At 40.0% G+C, this 24,278-nt stretch overlaps 1 protein-coding gene across 1 annotated transcript in view; it reads right to left on the minus strand.

Annotated features, from left to right (window-relative positions):
• The window catches only part of SFI1 (SFI1 centrin binding protein), a 79,948-nt gene that overhangs the window by 32,864 nt on the left and 22,806 nt on the right, over positions 1-24,278 (minus strand). Inside the window, 6 exon segments of the mRNA XM_036823801.1 lie at positions 437-598; positions 2,453-2,609; positions 11,129-11,231; positions 12,270-12,387; positions 15,885-15,979; positions 20,080-20,190. Of these exon segments, the coding sequence (XP_036679696.1) occupies positions 437-598; positions 2,453-2,609; positions 11,129-11,231; positions 12,270-12,387; positions 15,885-15,979; positions 20,080-20,190 (746 nt within the window).

The raw sequence follows: 24,278 nt of genomic DNA on the forward strand, positions 1-24,278 counted from the left end.
TCTGAAAAAGCAATGAAATGAAACAAATCTGAAACAGAAATGAAATGAAGCAGAAATGGCTGTGGCTATTTCTACCATCTAATGGGTAGAAAAAAGCAATGAAATGATAACAAAATCAGGGCAGCGGCAATGCCTCTGAGGGGGAGGAAAGGGAATAGTCAGGGAGGAGCAGACTGGTGTGTGAGCAATGTTCTATTTTTTTGAGTTGTGTCATTTTACCATTATTCTTTAGACTATAAATGTTTGTTATATGCACTCTTTTGTATGAATATTCCCAAAATGAAACAAAAAATTTTAAAAAGAAGTCAACAGAGATCAGAACTGTCTTAAACTGCTGGGTAACTACTTCCCATGTATCTCCTGACTCCTGTCTTACAGGCTGGTGAGCTCTTGCTGTTCTTGCTGTACAGACAGGGCTGGGTGGTGCAAAGGATACAGTGTTTCCAGTGAATAAAGGCCCTCCGCAGCACCATCCTCCTGGCCAGCCCCTCTACCCGCTCGTGGTGGACGTACAAGCTCTCCCTCCGCTTCCAGGCCCACCGCCAATCACAGAAGTGTGTCTGGAGCACAATGATGCAGTGGAATCCCTCAGCCATCTCTGCAACAGAGAAAATAGCTTAAGTGCTGCCCCCTCAAGGTTGGGCGATGAGCTGGAAGCACCTTTAAGACAGGATGAAACCCACTACTGGCAGGCAGCAGGGCTTCAAGGCTGCTCCCACAAAGAACATTAGAATAAAAGGTGTTTTTTTTTTTTTGTTTTTTTTTTTGGCCATGCCATGCAGCATGTGGGATCTTAGTTCCCCCACCAGGGATCAAACCCATGCCCCCTGCACTGGAAGCGCGAGTCTTAACCACTGGACTGCCAGGGAAGTCCCAGAATAAAAGGTTTTTAAACACAGGAGGAATCCCTTAGCTATCAGTATATCTCTTCTCTAGAACCTAGAAAAGGGTTCTACCAAAGGGCTGAGACTCCTAGTTAGTTACTGAGGAGCAGTAATGGCTACTGCTGCTTTCAAAGAAGACTGCATTTCACTTTTGCCTCTTTATCAATGTTTCCCGGATGGGATTTCAGGGTCTGAGTCAATGACACACAACTTGGTCAACATGCTGTCAAAGGCTTTTGTGAGCTTTCAGCCAGGCTGCTACAGGCTGCCAGCTCCATCTCCTTTTAAGACTAATTAGCTAATGGCCTGATGAGCATAAGTCCAGCAAGTGGAAGGGTACTGGTCCTGGAATGAGAATGCCGTAACTGGAGGCATGTTAGTCGGCAGCTCATCATTAAATAGCTTCATGCCTTCAACTTCCAGGCTTGGGCAACCAGACAGGTGGTCCCCCATCACTATTTTCACACGGACACATTCCCTCTCCCAAGAGACAGTGTAGGCAGCCTAGGAGATCCCACAGGGAGGCCTAGGGTAAGCAGGAGAGCCTAACCCTGCGGCCAGCACAGTGTTCAACTCACTTCTGTGTGGGCTCAAGAAACTGAAAGTACAAAAAAGTACTACGATCATGACCTATTTATCATTACTTCTGACCTCTCTCGGGGAAACAAAACCATGAGAATAGTGTTCAAAAACTCAACATCATAAATCACATGCATCTGCATAACGGAGGACAAACAACCCAAGTATCTATTAATACAAGAATGGCTAGGGACTTCCCTGGTGATCCAGTGGTTAGGACTCTGCGCTTCCACTGCAGGGGGCATGGGTTCGATCCCTGGTCGGGGAACTAAGATCCTGCAAGATGCACAGCGAGGCAAAAAAAAAAAAAAAAAAAGAAGAATTGCTAAGTAGATTAAGGTAAGCCCCTCTCCTGTAAAATACAATCATTTAAAAAATAACATTTATTGGAACATATGTATATGTATAACTGATTCACTTTGTTTTAAAGCAGAAACTAACACACCATTGTAAAGGAATTATACTTCAATAAAGATGTTAAAAAAATAAATAAATAAAAAATAACATTTATTAACAACACTTAAAGACACAGGAAAGTATTGATTAGTTGTGTGAAAAAAAAAAAGCAAGATACAGCCTAGATGGGAGAGGAGTCTGGGGGAGAATGGATACATGTATATGTATGGCTGAGTCTCTCTGCTGTGCACCTGAAACTATCACAACATTATTAATCGGATATACTCCAATATAAAATTAAAAGTGAAAAAAAAGATACAAAATTGTATCATACTAATCATAATAAGCACAGTATTTATAGCATAATTAAAATCCTCTTGAATTAAATATTGATTAAAAAAACAGAAGGAAATATCTTAACTGTGAATTGAGGATGATTTATCTTCCTCCTCAATCTCCTTTTTGAAAATCTGTGGTGTAACACGGTTATACCTCCCCTTAATAAGTTACCACCCTATTGGCAGTAACAGGCAACAGGAGAGTGAGCACTGTGACCAACCCTCTGTCCCTGGAGCGCAGGACTTCCTGCTCACCTTTCCGCTGCCTCTTCTCTCTGCGCACCTGCAGGTATTCCAGCCAGGCCCTCAGGGCCCTCCACTGTTGCCAGTGCTGATGGTGTTTCACTGCGGAGACCATCTTCCGCTTCTCCCTCCAGACATGCAGAAGCTGTTCCTGCCACCGTGACCAAGCCTGAAAACCAGAGAAAAGACAACAGTCAATGGAGGCAGGAAAACAGAGGTGAAGTACTGGTGAGGGAAAAGAGAAACACACACACTGGAAAGGCTAAAAAGGAGGGGAAATTCCCAAGGAGAATCGTAAGTGATGGGAATATGGGGTGAAAAGATCTTTAAGAAGGGCATTCTCTGCTTCCAGAAAGTAATTTTTTTCTGGATTAAGAAGGAAAAAAAAAAGGACTAATAAAATCAGAGCATATACAAGAAGCAGGGACAATCCAAGGGGTGATATAATTAATTCAGATCGGGGATAGGAGAGGAGGGTCTGCCTTTTCTTTCAAAGTGGGAGGAAGCCTATGGTCAAGAGGCCCTTTCTCAGGGACATTAGTCTCCAAGACGTGGACCTACAGAAACTGAGGGTCTACAAAAGGATTCCCTTAAGATATCCATAAATGCACACCCTTGGGAAAGTCTTCGTGCACACTCAGCAAAAACACATGCCCTACTCTGAAGGTGACTGTCATAGATGACTTGATACCTTCTCTTATACCTTATACCTTTTTAAACCTGTAACACCTCTTCCCCTTTCCTTCCTCTCAGTTGAATACCATTTTTCCTATTTCACCAAGAAAATAAAAGCAATCAAAAGACAATTTTCTCAAGCTCCCACACGCCCCCCCACCTGCCAACAGGCTCTGCCTTCTCTCCTGTTCCTCTGGATAAACTGTCCACTCTCCCATCACAGGTTACCCCTGCCATGCATACAGCCCATCTTCTCTCACCTTCTCAAGTTTATCACTCTGGCAATTCCCCCCACTCCCTTCTGCATCATCAGTTTCCACTCTCTGCTAGATTTTTAAAATCAGCATTTGAGTGTGTTGTTACTTCCCCCTTAGGGGAGGTGACAACCAAAAGCAATGGGTGACCTTTGATTGGACCCTGCAACTGACACTAAAAGAGCAACAATATACAGCTGCAATACGAACTGTATTCTAGATATTACTATATCAACATTACATTTCTTAGATATGACAGTGATATTGTGGTTATATAGGAGAACATCCTTATTTTTAGGAGATATGAGCTTAAGTATTTAGGGTAAACCTTATGTCTGCAACTTTAAAGCAACTCTGAAAATGTAAAAAATATACTGATACACTTGAGAGAAAGCAAATGTGGAAATATGTTAAGGCTGGGTTAAACTAGTGAAGAGAACCCAGTATCCACCTTTTCTGTGATTTTGGTATTGTCAAATTAAAAAGTTGGGGATGAAAGATTATTGTCACACAAATACTTCCTGAAGGGAATAAATCAGTGATCCTCAAACCAACCACCAAGCACCCCTCTCTAGACCACTTTGCCACCCAGCTAACACCCAAGTGCTTTCCCTTCCAAACTCTTCAAAAGGGCTCTCTACCTTTCTCATTTCTCTTCTAAGCTGGTTTTCTTGAATCCTCTCCCCATCGGGTTCACTGAAACTGCTCTTATCAAGGGCATCAATGACCTCCACGTGGCTCAATCCGAAGGCCAAATCTCAGTCCTCACCTGCCCTGGCCTGCCAGAAGCATGTGACACAGCTCATCACACCCGCCTCCACCTGGCTTCCAGTATATCTTGGCCTCTCCTCTGTTCCCGCCGCTGATTCCCATCTCTTCAGCGGACAGGCTCAGTTCCACCGGCTATACTCACTCCCTTTGTGCTTTCACCTAATCTCATGGCTCTAAATGTCATCTGCATGCTGAGGACTCCCAACTTTACATCTCAGGTCTGGACTCATCCTCAAGACTCCACACATATATCCGGCTGCCTCCCTGACACCCCCTCGTGGACATTTGGAAGGCCCATCAGGCTGAAGATATGGAGCTCAGAATGGAGCTCCTCCTAATCTTTCCCCACAAACCTGCCTCTCCCTCCAACACCCCCATTTCAGTAAAAAGCAACTCCATTGTTCCAATTACTTAGGCCAAAAACCTGGGAGTCCTCTTAGACTTTTTCTCTGACACTTCACATCTTACCTATCCACTAGCAAATCCTGTCGGCAATACCTTCAAAACATACTCAGAGTCCAAAACCATCTTCCTATCATCCTTGTCCAGAATCTCTCCTGGAACTTTGTAATTGCTTCCTTAACTGTCCTCCCTGCTTTTATCCTTGATTTTCTGAGGTCTGTTCTTAACACAACAACCAGAATTGTCCTTTCTCATTTGCTGTGGTTATGTCACTTAAATCTCTCCATCTTATATGACAATTTCCCTCCCTACCTTTTTTCTCTTCACACTACCAATTTGTTAGAGAAACCAGGTCATGTATGCTATAAACTGTCCCACGTTTTAGATTTGTCCGATTGTCTCCTCCAGATGTCTTTAACTTGTCCCTCTGATCCCTGTATTTCCCATGAACTGATAGTCAGATTCATGTTAGGCGTGGCGGGAATCATGTTCAAATTTTAGACAAGAACATGTCTCAAGTGCTGCTGGGTACTTCCTGTTACATCACATCGTGGTTGGCTGCCATAGTTTTAGCAATGCCAAGACTGTTCAGTGGCTTCAGATGGCATTAATATGATCCCTCCCTTATATTTCCCTGTTGTCTTTCCCCTGGGTGATTGCTGCCTAGATCCATTTTCTCACTGGAGTGGCAATTTTCTAATTCTAATACTCCTGCGTTTATTAACTGAAATTCTATAAAGAAGCCTTACTCTCTCATTAACCCTCTCGTTTTTCAAAGATTAGTTTGTATAGGAAAGGCAGGATAAGTGCTTGACTTTGGCCTTCATTAATTTCCAAAGAACTGAATTAATGCTCTAACAACCCAAAATTGTGACCAATGAACTCCTTTTTTTTTCTCATTATGAATGCATGAATTTTTACATATTTGATATGTTTTCAATCCACGGCAGTCATTATTCTTTTCGATGCTCAAATTGTTCTATCTTAAGCCTATGGGAGTCCTTCTGACACAACCCCATTAACCTCTGTTCATTTCCTCATACTCCTGCACACTATCTCCTAGGCTTATGATGTTTATTTCCTGCTCTATACCTGGAATCAGCCATTTCTCCAAAGAGCCTCAGTTCCCTTTAGTGGGAAATAGAAGAGACCACAACTTGGGCACTGGGGATGCTAGAAGCAGTGCCAGTAATAAAGCATTTAAGTCTTTTCAGTAAATAGAGTTAGAAATTCACTATTTTAGGGAAAAAAATCATGAGTCCATACTGATATTGACATTTCCAATTTCAGATAACAGGGCTTTTGTTTAATTTCTGATTTTGTACCTGTAATCTTTCCTTTTACACTGAAAATCATGCTTCCTAATGACACAGCCATAGTTATTTGCTTTATCTTACAATGTAGCTGTAACAGATTCAACACAACAATCCAAACCTGCTACTTACAATAAGACCACTGAATGCAATTTTAGATCTCTTAGTAGTTCTTTGTGTCCTTAGAACACATCCCACTTGGGATGAACAGCCAAAATATTGTATTTTAAAGTAATTCTTTTCTCTTTGTAGTCATTGCTACAAACTTGATATAAGTTTGTTTCAGTGTGTTTTAAAATCCTAGGGATTGGTTCGTTTCCTTTTTGATTAATTTTTTGTTTTTAATTATATCAAATATTTACATGGTTCCAAAGTTAAACCTATGTAACAAAGTAAATGCACAGAAGTATTTTGTTCCCTCCCTTCCCCCATAGGTAACCACTTTTCCTTAGTTTTTGGTTTATTTTTCCATTGTTTCTTCTTGAAAATATAACACACACACACACACACACACTCTCTCTCCCTCTCTCTCATCTCTCTCTCTCTCTCTCCCTTCCTTCCTCAAAAGGCAGCACACGATGAACCAGAGGGAGCCTGTTAAGAGCAGGGGTGTGATCACACCACTCTTCCTCTCAAAGCCAGTAGCTTCCCCCTCCCCTGGAAAAAGAGCCAAAGCCTTTGTGGGCACAGCCTGCAGAGCCTTACTATTACACCTGCCTCCTTGTCACCTCATGGCCTAATCTTTCCTACTCTCCCTCTCACGCTACATCAAGCTCACGGGCGGGGTGACTCAACATCACAAACATGACAATATTCTCCAATCTAATGTAAAAAGTCAGTGTACTATAATAAAAAATCCTAGTAGACTTTGTTGTGGAACTTGATGAGTTGATCCTAAAATTAATAAGAGTAAAGAACAACTGCCAAGACAATTTTTAAAAAGAACAAGAATAAAGATCTCTTTCCATATATGAAAACTTAAGAGCTATACAGTAAGATCAGGAGTAGTAATGAACAGTTAGCATTTACTGAGGATTTCCATACTCAAAGCATTGCTCTAAGCATATTACATATATCACCACACTTAATCCTCAACAATCCTATGAGGCCGGTACCATTATTACTTACTTACAGATAAGAAATCTAAGGTGGGGGGGGTGGTGGGATGAATTGGGAGACTGGGATTGACATATATACACTAATATGTATAAAATAGATAACTAATGAGAACCTGCTGTATAAAAAAAATAAAATTAAAAAATAAAAAATAAAATGCAATAAAAAATAAAAACCAAAATGCAATATTAAAAAACAAAAGAAGTCTAAGGTACAGGGAGATTAGGTAACTCATTAAAAAAGGCACAAAGCTAATAGGTAATGGCAGCAGAATTTCCACCTGGGCAGTCTGACTAGAGAACCTTTGTTCTTTCCTACCTGCTTCATTAAATCATAATCAAAACAGTGTGTACTGGCTCATAGATAGACAAATAGACCAATGGAATACAGAGCCCAGAATAGACCCATGAACAAATGGGACCTTGCTCTATAATGGAGGTGGACTAATAGTCAGTATAAAAAAGATAAAGGATGAACTAACCAGTAAACAGTGCTGCAGAAATTATCCATAAGGAAAATGACAAACTAAGACCCTGTTACACACAATTTATAAAATTAAACCCAAGATGGATTAAAGACCAAACCATAAGATACAAGAATTAGGTACACTGAAAATAGTAACACTTGTATGAAAAAAAAAGCACCATAAACAAAGCAAAAAAAACAAGCTATGGGCTAGAAGAAAATACTTGCAATGTACCTAATAGTCAAAAGATTAGTAAGCAGAATCTACAACAATGTCCACAGAGCAGAAAAAGCCAAATAACCCAACAGAAAAAAAAGGAGTGAGGGATAGTAACAAGCTGAAAAACAGAAACTCAAATGGCAAACAAGCATCTGAAAAGATGCTGGGCTTCACTAGGAATCAGCGAAATGTAAATTAAAGCAACAAGGAATTACCACTTCAGACCTATCAAACTGGTGAAAATGACCAAGTCTGACAAGGCAAAGTGCTGATGAGGCCAAAAGAAATGGGAACCGAAATTTTAGCACATAAACTGGCACAGCACTGGAGCAAATGGGTGATGCTTGATAAGGATGACGAGATGGTACCCAAAGAAGTTTCACTTCCAGGAACAAGAGAAAACTCAGACTCTTGCACAGGGATCTGTGTTTAAGAGTGCTGTCTGCCACATTGTTTGTAATTGTAAAAAACGTAAACAGAAGGAATCAACAGTTCAGCAGCACTGAGCAGGTAAACTGAGCCTTATTCAGTACAAAGGCATATTATAGGTAGTTAACAGATCTCTATGTATCAACATGGATAAACCTCAAAAATACACTGTTGCATTAAAAAAAAGCAAGCTGCAAAGTAAATGTACAGTATGACACCATTCATAAGTTTCCTAACAACACAAAGTCAGAACATTTATTCTTTATGTGTATGTATGCACACATTTTTACAAGTGCAAAAGAACACAAGAAAATGAGGACTTCAGTATCAGGGTACAGGTTATCTCTAAGGAGGAAAGGTGGCAGAAGGAAGGAAGGGGAAGGCTTGAACTCTGAATTTAATTACATTAAATTACATTAAATTCTGGGGCAAGTATGGAAAATGCTAACACCTTTTAAACCTATATGTTGGGTACTTGGATATCTGTTAGTATTTTTAATACATGTTTTATATTTAATGTTTTTATTTTGAAGTACATAATTTAATTTTTTAAAATTTCACATATCTCATGACGTCTGCCCTGCCTAGTTCAGAGATGCTGTGAGGATTAAGAGAAATGACTTAAATTTAAGTTCTTGGTAAATCATATGGTATTTATCAGACAAGGATTTTATTTATAATCTGCACTATAAAATTTGCCTTAGAGTCTCATATAGTGTGGTCCGTATCAGTGTTATCTTGATTGCTCACGTTTTTCATTGGATTTGATTCTGAATGACTCTCGGCTGTCTTCTAAGTTAAATCCAACCTCAAACCACGAAAACCTGCTATCACTAAAAATATTCATTCAAATCTGTTGTTGCAAGCTTTGAAGGCAACAGTCAAAAAAGGAATTCTAAAAGTGTTCTGAGCAATAGCGGCACCAGTAGAATGAGTTTACAGGCTCTCAAAGTGACTATCTGAAAGGGACGAGCGCTCACATAGCTGGAGTCCATCAGCGACAGAAAACCAGCCTCATTATGTTCCTATGCTTCTGGCATTTTCACATTCATAGTTCCCTCTCCCTCCTGAGAGCACAAGTCTACTGAGGACAAGGCAGCATGATAGTTAAAGGAACAGCTCTGCACTTTTCAGGCTGCCTCGGTTCAAATACTGGCTCTGACCTTTGCTAGGTGCATGACCCTCATTCGAGTTATTTAACCTATAATAATACGGGATTTAAAAAATAATTTTGGGGCTTCCCTGGTAGCGCAGTGGCTAAGAATCTGCCTGCCAATGCAGGGGACACGGGTTCGAGCCCTGGTCTGGGAAGATCCCACATGCCACGGAGCAACTAAGCCCGTGAGCCACAACTACTGAGCCTGCGCGTCTGGAGCCTGTGCTCCGCAACAGGAGATGCCGCGACGGTGAGAGGCCCGCGCACCGCGATGAAGAGTGGCCCCCGCTCGCCGCAACTGGAGAAAGCCCTCGCACAGAAACGAAGACCCAACACAGCCAAAAATAAATATAAATAAATAAATTTATTTTAAAAAATAATAATAATTTTGAAAATTGAGATAACATATGTAAAGCACTTAGTCCAGCACCTAGGACAGTAAGACCACAATAAATACTAACTGCCCCTGCTGTTCTTGTTACCTTTATTATCACTGGCAAGAACTAAGTCTATTTCCTTGCTACTGCTTCAGAAGACCTTATGAGTTCAGAGGTCGGCATATTCTTTTCTTAAAGGGTCAGATAATAATTTTTTTAGGCTTTGCAGGCCACATGGTCTCTGTTGCAACTATTCAACTTCACCGTTGTAGCCTGAAAGCAGCTTAGACAATACATAAATGAACAGGTGTAACTGCATGCCAATAAAACTTTATTTACAACAACAATCAGCTGGCCAAATCTGATCCGTGGGCAAGTTTGCTGACCCCAATCTATGCTGTTTGCATATGATCTCCATATATTGCATATTCTTGCATGGATGATACAAAATGTTGTCAGATTAAAAAGCTATTACTCCTACAGGGACTTCCCTGGTGGTGCAGTGGTTAAGAATCCGCCTGCCAATGCAGGGAACACAGGTTCAAGCCCTGGTCCGGGAAGATCCCACATGTCACAGAGCAACTAAGCCCATGTGCCACAGCTACCAAGCCTGAGCTCTAGAGCCCACGAGCCACAACTACTGAGCCCACGTGCCACAACTACTGAAGCCTGCATGCCTAGAGCCTGTGCTCTGCAACAAGAGAAGCCACCGCAATGAGAAGCCCGCTCACCGCAACGAAGAGTAGCCCCTGCTCGCCGCAACTAGAGAAAGCCCGTGCGCAAAAACGAAGACCCAATGCAGCCAAAAATAAATCAATAAATAAATGGAAAAAAGAAGTTATTACTCCTACAATATAGTAACACGCACTTCTTTTTCTCCTCCTCCCTGTTCTATTCTCTATGACTGACTTGGCAGCCCTATAAGTACCCAGGAGACACTAAAAAGTGACAGAAATTCAGAAAGCTTATCAAAGGCCATAAAAAAGCTTCACCACAGCATACGTTTGGTACAGATGTTAAGCCTTTATAACTGACCAAAAGCTAGTGGCTTTCCCAAAAGGAACTCTAAGAAATAAGCAAAATTATATGAAAAAGCCAGGTTTTCTTTTCAGTCTTAGTTTCTTTTCTGCCCTCGTTTTCTAATTTGCTGTAGGAAAAGAGTAACGAGGAAATAAGAATATACTTGCTGTTTCTTTAAACATATTTATAATTAATTCATAAATCCCGTTCCGGCTCCACAATTAACAGGAGCTCTCTAAAGATCACTAGCAATCACATCTAGCATATTCCTTCCAGCGGCCTCTGTCTGTTGAAGAGTCCAGCCTTCCAAGTTGCCTCCCACTCCCCCCTTCCATCGCTTGAGCTGCAGGGAGGGCCCAGCAGAGAGGCAGCAGCATGACGGTCAGCTTTCTGCTTGGGAGTCCGACCCCACCTGCCCAAGCTCCCATTGTGGTTATGGTGCCTGACGACGTGGACAGAGGACACCAAAGCCCGAGTCTGCTGGACTCACCTGCAGCTGGAGGCTCCAGGCCCTGTGCTTCACAGCCGAGGCATGGAGGGCACGGCCCAGGCGGACCTGTCCCAGTTGCCGTCTCCACGTGCTCCACCACACCCTGTCAGAGAGCAAATCGAAGATGCGACCAGTCAGAGCAAGGCCAGCCAGAAAAGAGAAGGGCAGTGAGGGCTGGGCCTCAGACCCTGAGCTCAGTCCCTCTCCCTAAACAGCCAAGAAACAGTTCTAGAGCTGCCAGTTAAGGGTTGGAAACAGATGGTTCCTAAGGCCAGATCCAGCCTTAGACACTACAGACATGCTCTGGAACTGAGCTTTGAAGACACTGCCATTTGGGACACCAGAGGACCACTGGGAACAATGCACAGTGGTATCAGTCCCATTATAAAGCAGCTCACTGCTACACACACCTGGCTTTCAGAGTGGACTAACTCACCCTCCAATGTGTGGACAATGCTGCTGAGATGCAGTGCAAGACAGCAGTTAAGAGCATGAGCTTTTGGCATCAAGAGGTGGGGTGGGTGAGCCCTAGTTCTGCTAATTACAACTTATATAGTAAGTCTCAGAAAGGTTGAGTAACTTGCTTGAGCTCATATATCTTAATCTGTGCAATAACAGTACTTATTTTATAGTTTATGGTAAGGATTAAATGAGACACTTTACATTAAAAAATTAACACACACAGAAACTTAACACAGGGTTTACTAGTAAGTACTCAATTAATGTTACTTATGACTTGGTGAAAACCTGATCTTAATGTTGAACAAGTTATCAATAAATATTTATTAGGTATTAATTATGTTCAAAACATTGTTTTTTGTTTTTTGGGGTTTTTTAAAATATTTATTTATTTGGCTGATTGGGTCTTAGTTGCGGCACGCGGGCTTCTGTCTAGTTGTGGCGCGCGGGCTCCAGAGCGTGTGGTCTTACTTGCCCCGCGGAATGCGGGATCTTAGTTCCCCAACCAGGGATCTAAACCCACGTCCCCTGCATTGGAAGGCAGATTCTTAACCACTGGACTACCAGGGAAATCCCCAAAACATTGTTTTAAGGTGGGTTTTTATGCTGGTTTTCCAGTAGCATAAAGCAAAGCTGAGGTAAAATGAACACTGCTATCTGTAGGGCAATGGAGCACACTCACCACAAAATACTCCGCTGTCTAAACTCCAGGGCGGTGGTCTGCATCCGAAGTTTGGTCCTACGAAAAACCACGTAGATCAACCAGGACTTCCAGGCCTGTCGCATCTTTTGTTTCGCATCTAGATGCACCAAAGAGATTTTCAAAAAGGGGCTGGGGGAGATGGATCACTCTGGGTTAAGACAAAGGTTCAAAAGCTCTGACTCATCCTTCCTTTGAATATCTAAATTCCTCCAGTCTTCTAGTGCCCTCTGCTGGAAAACTTGTGAAGCTCTACAAAATTAATAAGGATGCAGGATGTGAAGAATGGTTATATAAGTGATAACATTTACAAAACTTTTAAAGGAAAATCAATGTACTGCACTGTTCAGAATCTTTTATTTTAAGAGTCCTTTTTTTTTAGAGTTATATTCTGCAATATTTACACATGAAATACACAGGAAGCAGAGAAGTGAATGTGGATATGGATTAACAAGACTAGTGTGAGTCGGTAATTACTGGAAGCTGGATGATGGGTACACGGAAGTTCATTATTCTATCTTTCCATTTTGTAGATATTTTAAATTTTCCATAATATAAAGTTAAAGAAGTCATGTTAATAAAATTTGCTGTTTGAAACAATAATTGTAAAGTACAATAAGCAGACAAAGGAAAGGATACTGTCTGTATCTGTTTGTATCTGTTTGAGAAACAGAATAAGAAGGACCAGTAATGATCCTGGAGGAAAGAGAATTTACTAATATGGGAGGCACAAAAGTCCATAGGTCTCCCTTTGTGGTAAATTCCATTTTCATTATGAAAGTCATCACCGACGAAATAAGTTTCTTTTCTTTTAGAACACAAAGGAGAAAATAAAATTATGTAAAACATTTTCAGGACATTCTCCAAAATGTGGTCAGGATGACTAGAGCTATACTTTATTATTTCATAGTTGTTGACAAGTCAAGTCAAAATATGAAAAAGAATTTAACATGTAGCTTCTTTGGGGCCCACCTCAGACCTCAGGAATCAGCACATCTCGGGCAATAAGGACTAGTATGGTGCTGTAGCTTAGAGTTTAGGGCTCCTGAGTAAGATAAGCTGGGCCTGAGTACTGACCTTGTCACTGAGCTAAGTAACCTCACACGAGTTCCTCATCTGCAAAATGGTGCTTCCTTCAAGGTATATTTGCAAAGAGTAAACGAGATTATCTATGAAAAGAAGAAAATAAATGCAAGGAGATAAAAGAAGAGGTACTTATAATACTCTGGGGAAACGGATGAGGCTTAATCCAGGCATTGGCAAAGAAAAGATGAGTGCAAGGGACACCTCAGGGAGGCACGTTTTAAGAGAAGATAACTAATGCTGTTACGACGAAGCCATTCGTAAGTAAGGTTTCTTGCTTAGCTACGAAAAGTAGGAGAGCAGGTCTAAACGGGGAGCAGTGGACAAGCTGTACTGGGGACTTGCTGAGTTGAGGTGCCTGCAGGGCATTCATGTGAAATGGCTATGAGAAACGGCAGGCTGCATTATCATTTTGAAAGTTAGTGCCTTTTTCCCTTAGGCTCCCCACATGGGTTTCTGGGTGCAACTCGAGGAATCAGACACTGACCAGAGCTAAACTGGCCACAAGATCACTAAGGGGCAACCTGGACAAAGAAGATCAGAAGTAAGCACTGCAAACGTGACACATGGCAGCAAGACAGACAACAGTCCCAAGTGCTGCGAGAGAACACAGCCGAACACTGCACCAGCAGGGCAGGAACAGCCAGTTCACACAAATCATGCTTAAGTGAGTGGTAGGTGCCAAAACCATGCCATATAGAGAAAACCATAGGGATATGATCACACAGGAGTTCCTGCTCAGAGATCACACATCCTGGAAAACAGGAAAGGGAATCGAACAAGTCTTCCCTTTGACTTGGAGTTATTCTCTCTCAGAGACAATGTACTCATCCTTCACAAAAGCTTCTGAGGTTTTGTGATGGCAAAAGTAAATCTGGGCTCTCAGTAAACTAGGAAAAGTGGGGATCTTCCTCAACTTGATAAAGAATATCTACAGAAAGCCTATATCATACTTAATGGTGAGAAACTCAAAAGCTTTTCCACTAATCAAGTATAAGGCAAGGATGACCCCTCTCACTCCTTTTCAACATCATATAAGAAGTTCTAGCTAATGCAACAAGACAAAAGCAATAAAAGGTATATATATTGGGAAGGAAGAAATAAAACTGTCTTTGCAAATGACATGACTGTCTATGTAAAGAAGCCAAAAAGAATTGACAAAAAACTCCTGGAACTAATAAGCAATTCATAGCAAGGCTGCAGGATGCAAGGTTAATATACAAAAGTCAACTGATTTCCTATATACCAGCAATGAACAAGTGGAATTTGAAATTAAAAATACACCACCATTTACAGTAGCACTCAAAAAATGAAATATTTAGGTATAAATCTAACAAAACATATATAAAATCTGTGTGAGGAAACTACAAAACTGTGATGAAAGACATAAAAGAAGAACTAAATAAATGGGGAGAGAATCCATGTACAGGATAGGAAGACTCAATATGTCAAGATGTCAGTTCTTCTCAACCTGATTATAGAGTCAATGCAATCCCAACCAAAATCCCAGCAAGTTATCCTGTGGATATCACAAACTGATTATAACATTTATATGGAGGCAAAAGACCTGGAATACCCAACACAATATTAAAGAAGAAGGCTGGAGGACTGACACTACCTGAGTTGAAGAATTACTATAAAGCTACAGTAACCAAAACAGTGTGATATTGACAAAAGAAGTGACAAATAGATCAGTGGAACACAGCAGAGAGCCTGGCAACAGACCCACATAAATATAGTCAACTTATCTTTGACAAAGGAGCAAAGGCAATACAATGGAGCAAAGATAGTCTTTTTAACAAATGGTATAGGAACAACTAGATATCCACATGCAAAAAAGGATCTAGACACAGACCTTACACCCTTCATAAAAATTAACTCAAAATGGATCACAGACCTAAATGTAAAACACAAAACCATAAAACTTCTAGATGATAACGTAAGAGAAAACCTAGATGACCCTGGGTATAGTGATGACTTTTTAGATACAACACCAACGGCACCATCCATGAAAGAAAAAATTGATAAGCTGGACTTCATTAAAATTAAAAACTTCTGCTCTGCAAAAGACAATGTCAAGAGAATGAGAAGACAAGCCACAGAGTGGAAGAAAATATTTGCAAAAGACACATCTGACAAAGGATTATTATCCAAAATATACAAAGAACTCTTAAAACTCAACAAGAAAACAAACGATCCAATTAAAAATGGGCAAAAGAACTTAATAGACACCTCACCAAAGAAAATACACCCTAATGTAAACTATGGACTTTGAGTGATTATGATGTGTCAGTGTAAGTTCACCAGCTGTAACAAATGTACCACACTGATGGGGGATGCTGATAATGGGAGAGGCTATGTATGTGTTGGGGAGGGGGTGTATGGGCAATTGCTACCTTCCCCTCAACTTGGCTGTGAACCTAAAACTGCTCTTAAAAAATAAAATCTTAATAAAGGAAAAAAAAGACAAATAAACAGAGGCATTTTCTTTAGACGTGTACTTCCTTTTCTCACCATGATCCTCGGCTCTCAGGTACCTGTTCCTCATCTCCCGCTGCTGATGCATGTAGGTCTTCCAGGTCTGGAACATCAGGTTGTACAAGTAATATCTGAGGAGCCAAAAAACCAAATGGTGTTTCTTTAGAACAAAACAACTCCGAATCCGACATACCCAGTCCGTTCTGTACTTAGGAGAAATTAACAGGAACACTTCTGACACATAAAAGCCAATCTATATCCTAAGCTAAAATTGGAGTGTCGTTCTCCACACCTTATATTATTACCAAGGAAGAAAGGTGTGAATTATCCTAGAATAACTTCACCTTCAGCACCCACAAAGCTGTGGCATTTGGAATGACAGTCATATCTTAATCATCCACACCATGTAAAACATAACCTCTCCTTTGCACTAAAACACAGTCAATGTTCTCCTTTGTCTTTTCTGTCTCAATACATACATTATGCACATTAAGACTGTCAGTCCCAGGGCTTCCCTGGTGGTGCAGTGGTTAAGAATCCACCTGCCAATGCAGGGGACACGGGTTCGAGCCCTGGTCCGGGAAGATCCCACATGCCGCAGAGCAACTAAGCCCGTGCGCCACAACTACTGAGCCTGTGCTCTAGAGCCCGCGAGCCACAATTACTGAAGCCCACGCTCCGCAACAAGAGAAGCCACTGCAATGAGAAGCCTGCGCACCGCAAGGAAGAGTAGCCCCTCCTCGCTGCAACTAGAGAAAGCTGCGCACAGCAAAGAACCAAAAAGCAGCCCCCCCCGCAAAAAAAAAACATGTCAGTCCCTCCATATCTTCACTATCCCATTTCCTAAAACTTGATTTCATACTCTGCCAGCTTCATAGAACGATTCAACGATGTCTATATTTATGGATATCTGAAATATCCATAAATCAGAAACCCTGCCCCGAAGAGCTTAAGGACAGATTATAATGAGTGAATACCATTTGAAAAAGACACAATGGATAAGACATACTAAGTTTTTACTTTAAAAAAAGGTATAAAAATATGTATGTGATGTAATTCCCAATTTTTACTTTTTCTTCCACTTATCCTTGGGATACAAATGTCAAAGATTAAGAGTTTCTTCTCTCTATTGCTAAAAAATAAATAATAAAATTTTAAGTTTTTCTGTTTCTATTTTCTTAATGTTCTATATTGGGCATATATTTTCTCCCAATCAATACAAATTAAAACAACTTTATTATTTAAAACACAGAATTAGAAATTATATAGAAGTGAGAGTCAGTGAGAAAAACCTATTCAATCATTAGCATGATCATTACATAATGATTACTTGAATTAGAGGGTATCTCTGTGTATATGTGCTCACATGCACACAGTATTGTGTGCTTGGTCTTAATTTAGGACTTTGATCTTGCTTACTCTAAAAAGATTTTTGAAGAATACAGAAAATAATCCAAAACTCTTCTCGTTGCAAGGATGGTCCAACCTCCACAAACTCAATCAATGTGATACCTCACATATAGAATGAAAGAAAAGAATCATATGATCATCAGTATCTCAATATAATAAAGGCCACATATGATTCTTTTCTTTCATTCTATTATGTGAGGTATCACATTGATTGAGTTTGTGGAGGTTGGACCATATTGTGATCATCAGTATCTCAATATAATAAAGGCCACATATGATGAGCCCACAGGTAACATCATACTCAGTGGAGAAAGGCTGAAAGCTTTTCCTCTAAGATCAGGAACAGGACAAGGGTGCTCACTCTCACCACTCCTACTTAACATAGTACTGGGAGTCCTAGCCAGAGCAATTGGGAAACAAAAAAAAAAGAAAGAAAAGGCATTGGAATTGGAAAGGAAGAAGTAAAACTGTCTCTATTTGCAGATGCCATGATTTTACATACAGAAACTCTTAGAGACTCAACCAAAAAATTGTTAGATCTAATCAATGAACTCAGTAAAATCATAGGATATAAAATTAACGTAAAAACTAAGTAGCAATTCTATACAATAACAACAAATTATCTGAAAAAGAAATAAATCAATCTCATTTACAATAGCATCAAAAATAACAAAAGCTTAGGAATAAATTTAACCAAGGAGATGAAAGGTCTCTACTCTGAAAACTACAAGACATTGATGAAAGAAATCAAAGAAGACAAATAAATGGAAAGGTATTCCATGTCCATGAATTGGGAAAAATATTGTAAAATGTTAGTACTACCAAAAGCCATCTATAGATTCAATGCAATCCCTATCAAGATTCCAAATGGCATGTTTACAAAAGTAGAAAAAAACAATCCTAAAATTTATGTGGAACCACAAAGACCCCAAATAGTCAAAGCAATCCAGAGAAAAGAACAAAGCAGGAGGCATCACACTTCCTGTTTCAAGCTATAGTATATTATGGCACTGGCATAAAAACAACAGACTAATGGAATAGAGTTGAGAGCCCCAAAATTAACCCAAGTATATACCGTCATCTAATATTTTGACAAGGGAGCCAAGAATATTCAATGGAAAAAAGACAGTCTCTTCAATAAATGGTGCTGGGAAAACTGGATATTCACATGTAAAAGAATGAAACTAGATTCATATCTAACACCACTCATTAACCAGAAATGGATTAAAGACTTAAATGCAAGACTTGAAACCATGAAATTCCTAGAAGAAAATATAGGAAAAAAGCTCCTTCACATAAGTCTTAGCAATGATTTTTTGGATATGACACCTAAAGCACAAGCAACAAAATAAAAAATAAACAAGTGGGACTACAGCAAACCAAAAGGCTTACGCACAGCAAAAGACACAGCCAACAAAGTGAAAAAGACAACCTACAAAATGGGAAAAAAATATTTGCAACCCATATAGCTGATAAGGGATTAATATCCAAAATATATGAAGAACTCATATAACTCAATAGCAAAAAAAAGAATAATCCAATTTAAAAGTGGGCAAAGGACCTAAACAGACATTTTTCCAAAGGAGATATACAATGGTCAACAGTACATGAAAAATGCTCAACACTACTAGTCATTAGGAAAATATAAATCAAAAATCACAATGAGATCAAAATCACACACACCTGTTAAAATGGCCATCATCAAAAAGACAAGATAGAATTATAATGTGCACCTAAATTTATATAATGTTATAAACCAATTTTACCTCAATTAAAAAAAGGAAAAGTAGGAAATTAGGTCTCCAAAAAATAAGACATAAAAAAGAAAAAAAAAAGACAAGAGATAACACACACTGGTGAGGATATGGAGAAAAGGGAACCTTGTGGACTGTTGGTAGGATTGTAAATTGGTATAGCCACCAAGGAAAACAGTATGCAGGATCTTTAAAAAATTAAAAATAGAACTACCAGACAATCCAGCAATCCCACTTCTGGGAATATATCCAAAGGAAACAAAAACACTAACTTGAAAAGATATCTGCACCACCGTGTTCACAGCAGCATTATTTACAATAGCCACGACAGGGAAACAACCTAAGTGTCCAAAGGTGGATGAATGGGTAAAGTTGTGGTATCTATATACAATGGAATTTACTCAGCCATTAAAAAATGAGGAAACCCCGTAAAAACATATACATTAAAAAAAGAGGAAACCCTGCCATTTGCGACAACATGGATGGACCTTGAGGGCATTAGGGTAAGTGAAATATGTCAGAAAGAGAAAGACAAAAACTATATGATCTCACTTATATGTGAAATATAAAAAAAAAAAAAAAAAACAAACAAACTCAGAAAAAGATCAGATTTGTGGTTACCAGAGGCCGGGTGGGTTGGGGGCGGCAGTCAAAAGATACAAACTTCCAGTTATGAGACAAAGAAGTTCTAGGGATGTAATGTACAACATGATGACTATAGTTACTACTGCTGTATGATATATATTGAAGTTGTTAAGACAGTAAGTAAATCCTAGAAGTTCTCATTACAAGGAGAAAATTTTTTTCTTTTTTTTTCCCTTTTCTTTTTATTGTATCTATATGAGATGATAAACATTAACTAAACTTATTGTGGTAATCATTTCATAATATGTAAGTCAAACCTTTATTCTGTACACCTAAAACTCATACAGTAATTAATATATGTCAATTATATCTCAATAAAACCAGAAAAAAAACTTCTATCCTTTTGACCAGAAACATGCCAACAAGTAATTATCTGATAACGTGTATCAGTAAAATTAAAGTAACGTAACATGAAATCCTACCTATAGTGACAGTCAGCTCGAACGCGGAGTTTCCACTCTCGATGGGAAACCCACCACTCTTCTCTCCATTCTTCAAAGACCTTCTGCAGAATTCTTTGCTCATAGTAAAACCTAGGGCAATGAAAAAAAAATCAGAGAGACATAACTGACAATGTTGGAGCTGGTATCTACTCCCAAATCACCGTTTCATATGGCCATTGCTTTCTCATAGAAAAGTGTGGTTCATTATTTGATAACACCAAAATAGATTAAAAATAGACATATTTAACTTTTTCAGATCAAAACGTTAGAACTACTTAAACTAGAAATGAGGCTAAAAAATTTTATACTCTAGATCTTACCAATTAAAGAGGTGAAAGTAAAAAAATCTGACTTTTCAAATACCATAAGTGAGTTGAGAATTAACATTCTCAATTTTTTTCATTCACCAGACTAAAAAATATATTTGATTAGTAAAAGATAGTAGCTACACTTCTCATTTACATACCCAGGAGATTAAAAGTTATAAAATAAGCAAATGCCTAATGGTATTCCTAGGACTTAACAGAATATATTAGTTTAACTGAAACCAGACTAGGGGAGTTATAACAAGAGCAAAAGAGAAGAGAAAATAAGAAGGGAAAAAGCTACTAAGAAAGAAAGCAGCAGGGCAGTGAGATTGTGCTGATGCTAACAGGCATGGTCAAGAAGACTGGTAACTCAGGAACTCTGGCCTGTCAGTCACTCCAAATTTCTTTTCATGGTTCTGTAGGTTACTAACATGTCCTTCATCCTCACCCACTCACAGGTTTTAAAAAACTGGCTGGCAAAACTATACATAGAGAAATTCACCTCCCAATGTTTATTGCAGCATTATTTACAACAGCCAAGACATGGGACTTCCGGGTGGTCCAGTGGGTAGGGCTCCATGCTCCCAACGTGGGGGCCTGGGTTTGATCCCTGGTTGGGGAATTAGATTCCACATGCTGCAACTAAAAGCCTGCATGCCCCAACTAAGAAGCCTGCATGCCACAACAAAGATCCAGCATGCCGCAACTAAGACCCTTTGCAGCCTAAATAAATAAATAAATACTTTAAAAAACAAAAAAAACAATAGCCAAGACATGGAAGCAACCTAAATGTCCATCGACAGATGAATGGATTAAGAAGATGTGGTACATAAATATACAATGGAATATAACTCAGCCATAAAAAAGAATGAAAAAATGCCATTTGTAGCAACATGGATGGACCTGGAGATTACCATACTAAGTGAAGTAAGTCAGACAAAGAAAGACAAATAGCATATGATATCACTTATATGCAGAATCTAAAAAAAAAAAAAAAAAAAAAGACACAAATGAACTTATCTACAAACAGAAACAGACTCACAGACTTAGAGAATGAACTTATGGTTACCAGGGGGGAAGGCTGGGGGAGAAGAACAGACTGGGAATTTGGGATTGACTGCTATATTTAAAATAGATAACCAGGGCTTCCCCAGTGGCACAGTGGTTAAGAATCCGCCTGCCAATGGAGGGGCATGGGTTCAAGCCCTGGTCCAGGAAGATCCCACATGTCGCGGAGCAACTTAGCCCATGTGCCACAACTACTGAAGCCCACACACCTAGAGCCCGTGCTCCACAAGAGAAGCCACCTCAATGAGAAGCCCGCGCACTGAAACAAAGAGTAGCCCCCGCTCACCGCAACTAGAGAAAGCCCGCGCACAGCAACGAAGACCCAACACAGCCAAAAATAAATAAAATAAAATAAATAAATAAAGATAAGAATTTAAATAAATTAATTAAATTAAATAGATAACCAGCAAGGACCTACTGTATAGCACAGGGAACTCTGCTCAATATTCTGTAATAACCTAAACGGGAAAAGAATTTGAAAAAGAATGGAAAAAAATAAAAATAAAAGAAATTCACCTCACTGTTGTTCATAGTAATAAATAAAAAGAGAAAATCACCATAAGTACCCATCAAAAGGGGACAGCTTAAATTCAATCAACGCTACTCAGTAATTTTTTAATGAATAGAGTAGAGCAAAAGATACTGAAATGGAAGATGCTCCAGAAAAATTGCTGGATGAAAAAATAAAGCTACCTTGTGGTAGGTATGATATGTTTTTTAACCTTTTTAAAATTTATTTTTTTATTTATTATTTTTTATTACTATTTTTTGGGGCCATGCTGCAGCACGTGGGGTTTTAGTTCCCTGACCAGGGATTGAACCCCCGCCCCCTACAGGGGAAACATGAAGTCTTAACCACTGGATCACCAGTGAAATCCCCTAAACTCTCTTTTTTTAAAATTTATTTTATTTATTTATTTTGGCTGCTTTGGTTGTTTGTTGCTACGCGCGGGGTTTCTCTAGTTGCAGCGAGCAGGGGCACTCTTTGTTGTAGTGTGTGGGCTTCTCATTGCGGTGACTTCTCTTGTTTCGGAGCTCAGGCTCTAGGCACGTGGGCTTCAGTAGTTGTGGCACACGGGCTCAGTAGTTGTGCCTTGTGGGCTCTAGAGCGCAGGCTCAGTAGTTATGGCGCATGGGCTTAGTTGCTCCATGGCATGTGGGATCTTCCCGGACCAGGGCTCGAACCTGTGTCCCCTGCACTGGCAGGAGGATTCTTTTTTTTTGTTGCTTTTTTTTTTTTTTTAAACTTATTTATTTTTTGGCTGTGTTGGGTCTTCGTTTCTGTGCGAGGGCTTTCTCTAATTGCGGCGAGTGGGGGCCACTCTTCATCGCGGTGCGCGGGCCTCTCACTATCGCGGCCTCTCTTGTTGCGGAGCACAGGCTCCAGACGCGCAGGCTCAGTAGTTGTGGCTCACAGGCCTAGTCGCTCTGTGGCATGTGGGATCTTCCCAGACCAGGGCTCGAACCCATGTCCCCTGCATTGGCAGGCAGATTCTTAACCACTGCGCCACCAGGGAAGCCCCTAAACTCTTTTTTAAAGCTAATTTTTTTTTTTGTATTTCCAGGACTCATATGTTGGAATTAATATAATATACACCAAATATATATGTATAAAATGTATGCACACACCAACATATTTGTATGTATACATAAAAACATATCTATCTATATGCATACATGTATGTGTACATATATAAGTTATTATATTATACAAATTAAAAGCCTGAAAAGATCTCCAAAATACTAAACTGTTACCAGTGGTTCTGTCTCAGGGAGGGATTGTTATTACCAGGAGACTAGTATTTCCTGTATTACACATCTCTTTAGTTTGAAAAAATTTTTGAGCAACAGCTTTGTTCATAATTTTTAAAATTTTTAGTGGAAAAGAACCACACCCATTTGCACATTTACTTCCTTCTACCATCTACTATCTATCCATCTACTTCCTTCCTTTCCCAAAACCTCACTAAAATAACAGCAAATACTTTCAAAAGGTGTAAGCCCACAAAGAAAGAGAACAGGAGCAACAACGTTAGGCAAGAGATGCCAACAAATTTTAGATGACAGAAAGCAGGCAGGCGAGTGGCAACTGAATCAACAGGTGAAAGAAGGCAGAGAACTAAGTGTCGGTGGGAGGAGAGTCAAGAGGCAAGTGGCTGGTGGCATGAACCCCAGAGAGGCATGGGAACAAGAAGCCATCAGGAAAGGGGGAGCCCTGGGTGGAAATGAAAACACAGGATTGTTTGGAAGCCTGTGCGTAAGAAGCAGTTAGGCCCTTGGATCCCATTATTCACCCAGGCAGAGACTCAGGATTATCTCTGGAGAGGCTGAACCTGAGGGGCACTGGACTCTCCAACACCAGGCAGAGCTCGGGAGACAGTCCTAAACCGAGAGTCTACATACGGAACAGTGAGACCCACATTCCCTCTCCTCTGCTTGCCGCCAAGCTTATAACCACCACCCCCCACCTCCGCCCCACTCTACCCCAGAAGGAGTTTGGAGGACTCCTCTCCTCTGGGGAAAATTGATCAACCTAAGGGAAAAGGCCTTCAGATACTGACAGATGGAGTTCCCCCAATGAAACTATCTGGTCTCTGCCTCAAAAGCCTAAAGGGAAACCCTCAGCTTACAAGTCCCTATGCATACATTGAATGGGTATATAAGCTTCTAATATTAACTCTTAAATGTGAGCAGACAATAAAAGGATCTCTTGACATTTGAGGAAAGACTACAACATGAGACAGTGAACAAAAGCACACAGAAGAAAGGAGCTTAGAAGAAACAGAGCAGACAAAAACCTTA

This window comes from Balaenoptera musculus, chromosome 14 (genome assembly GCF_009873245.2).
Source record: "Balaenoptera musculus isolate JJ_BM4_2016_0621 chromosome 14, mBalMus1.pri.v3, whole genome shotgun sequence".
Lineage (NCBI taxonomy): Eukaryota > Metazoa > Chordata > Mammalia > Artiodactyla > Balaenopteridae > Balaenoptera > Balaenoptera musculus.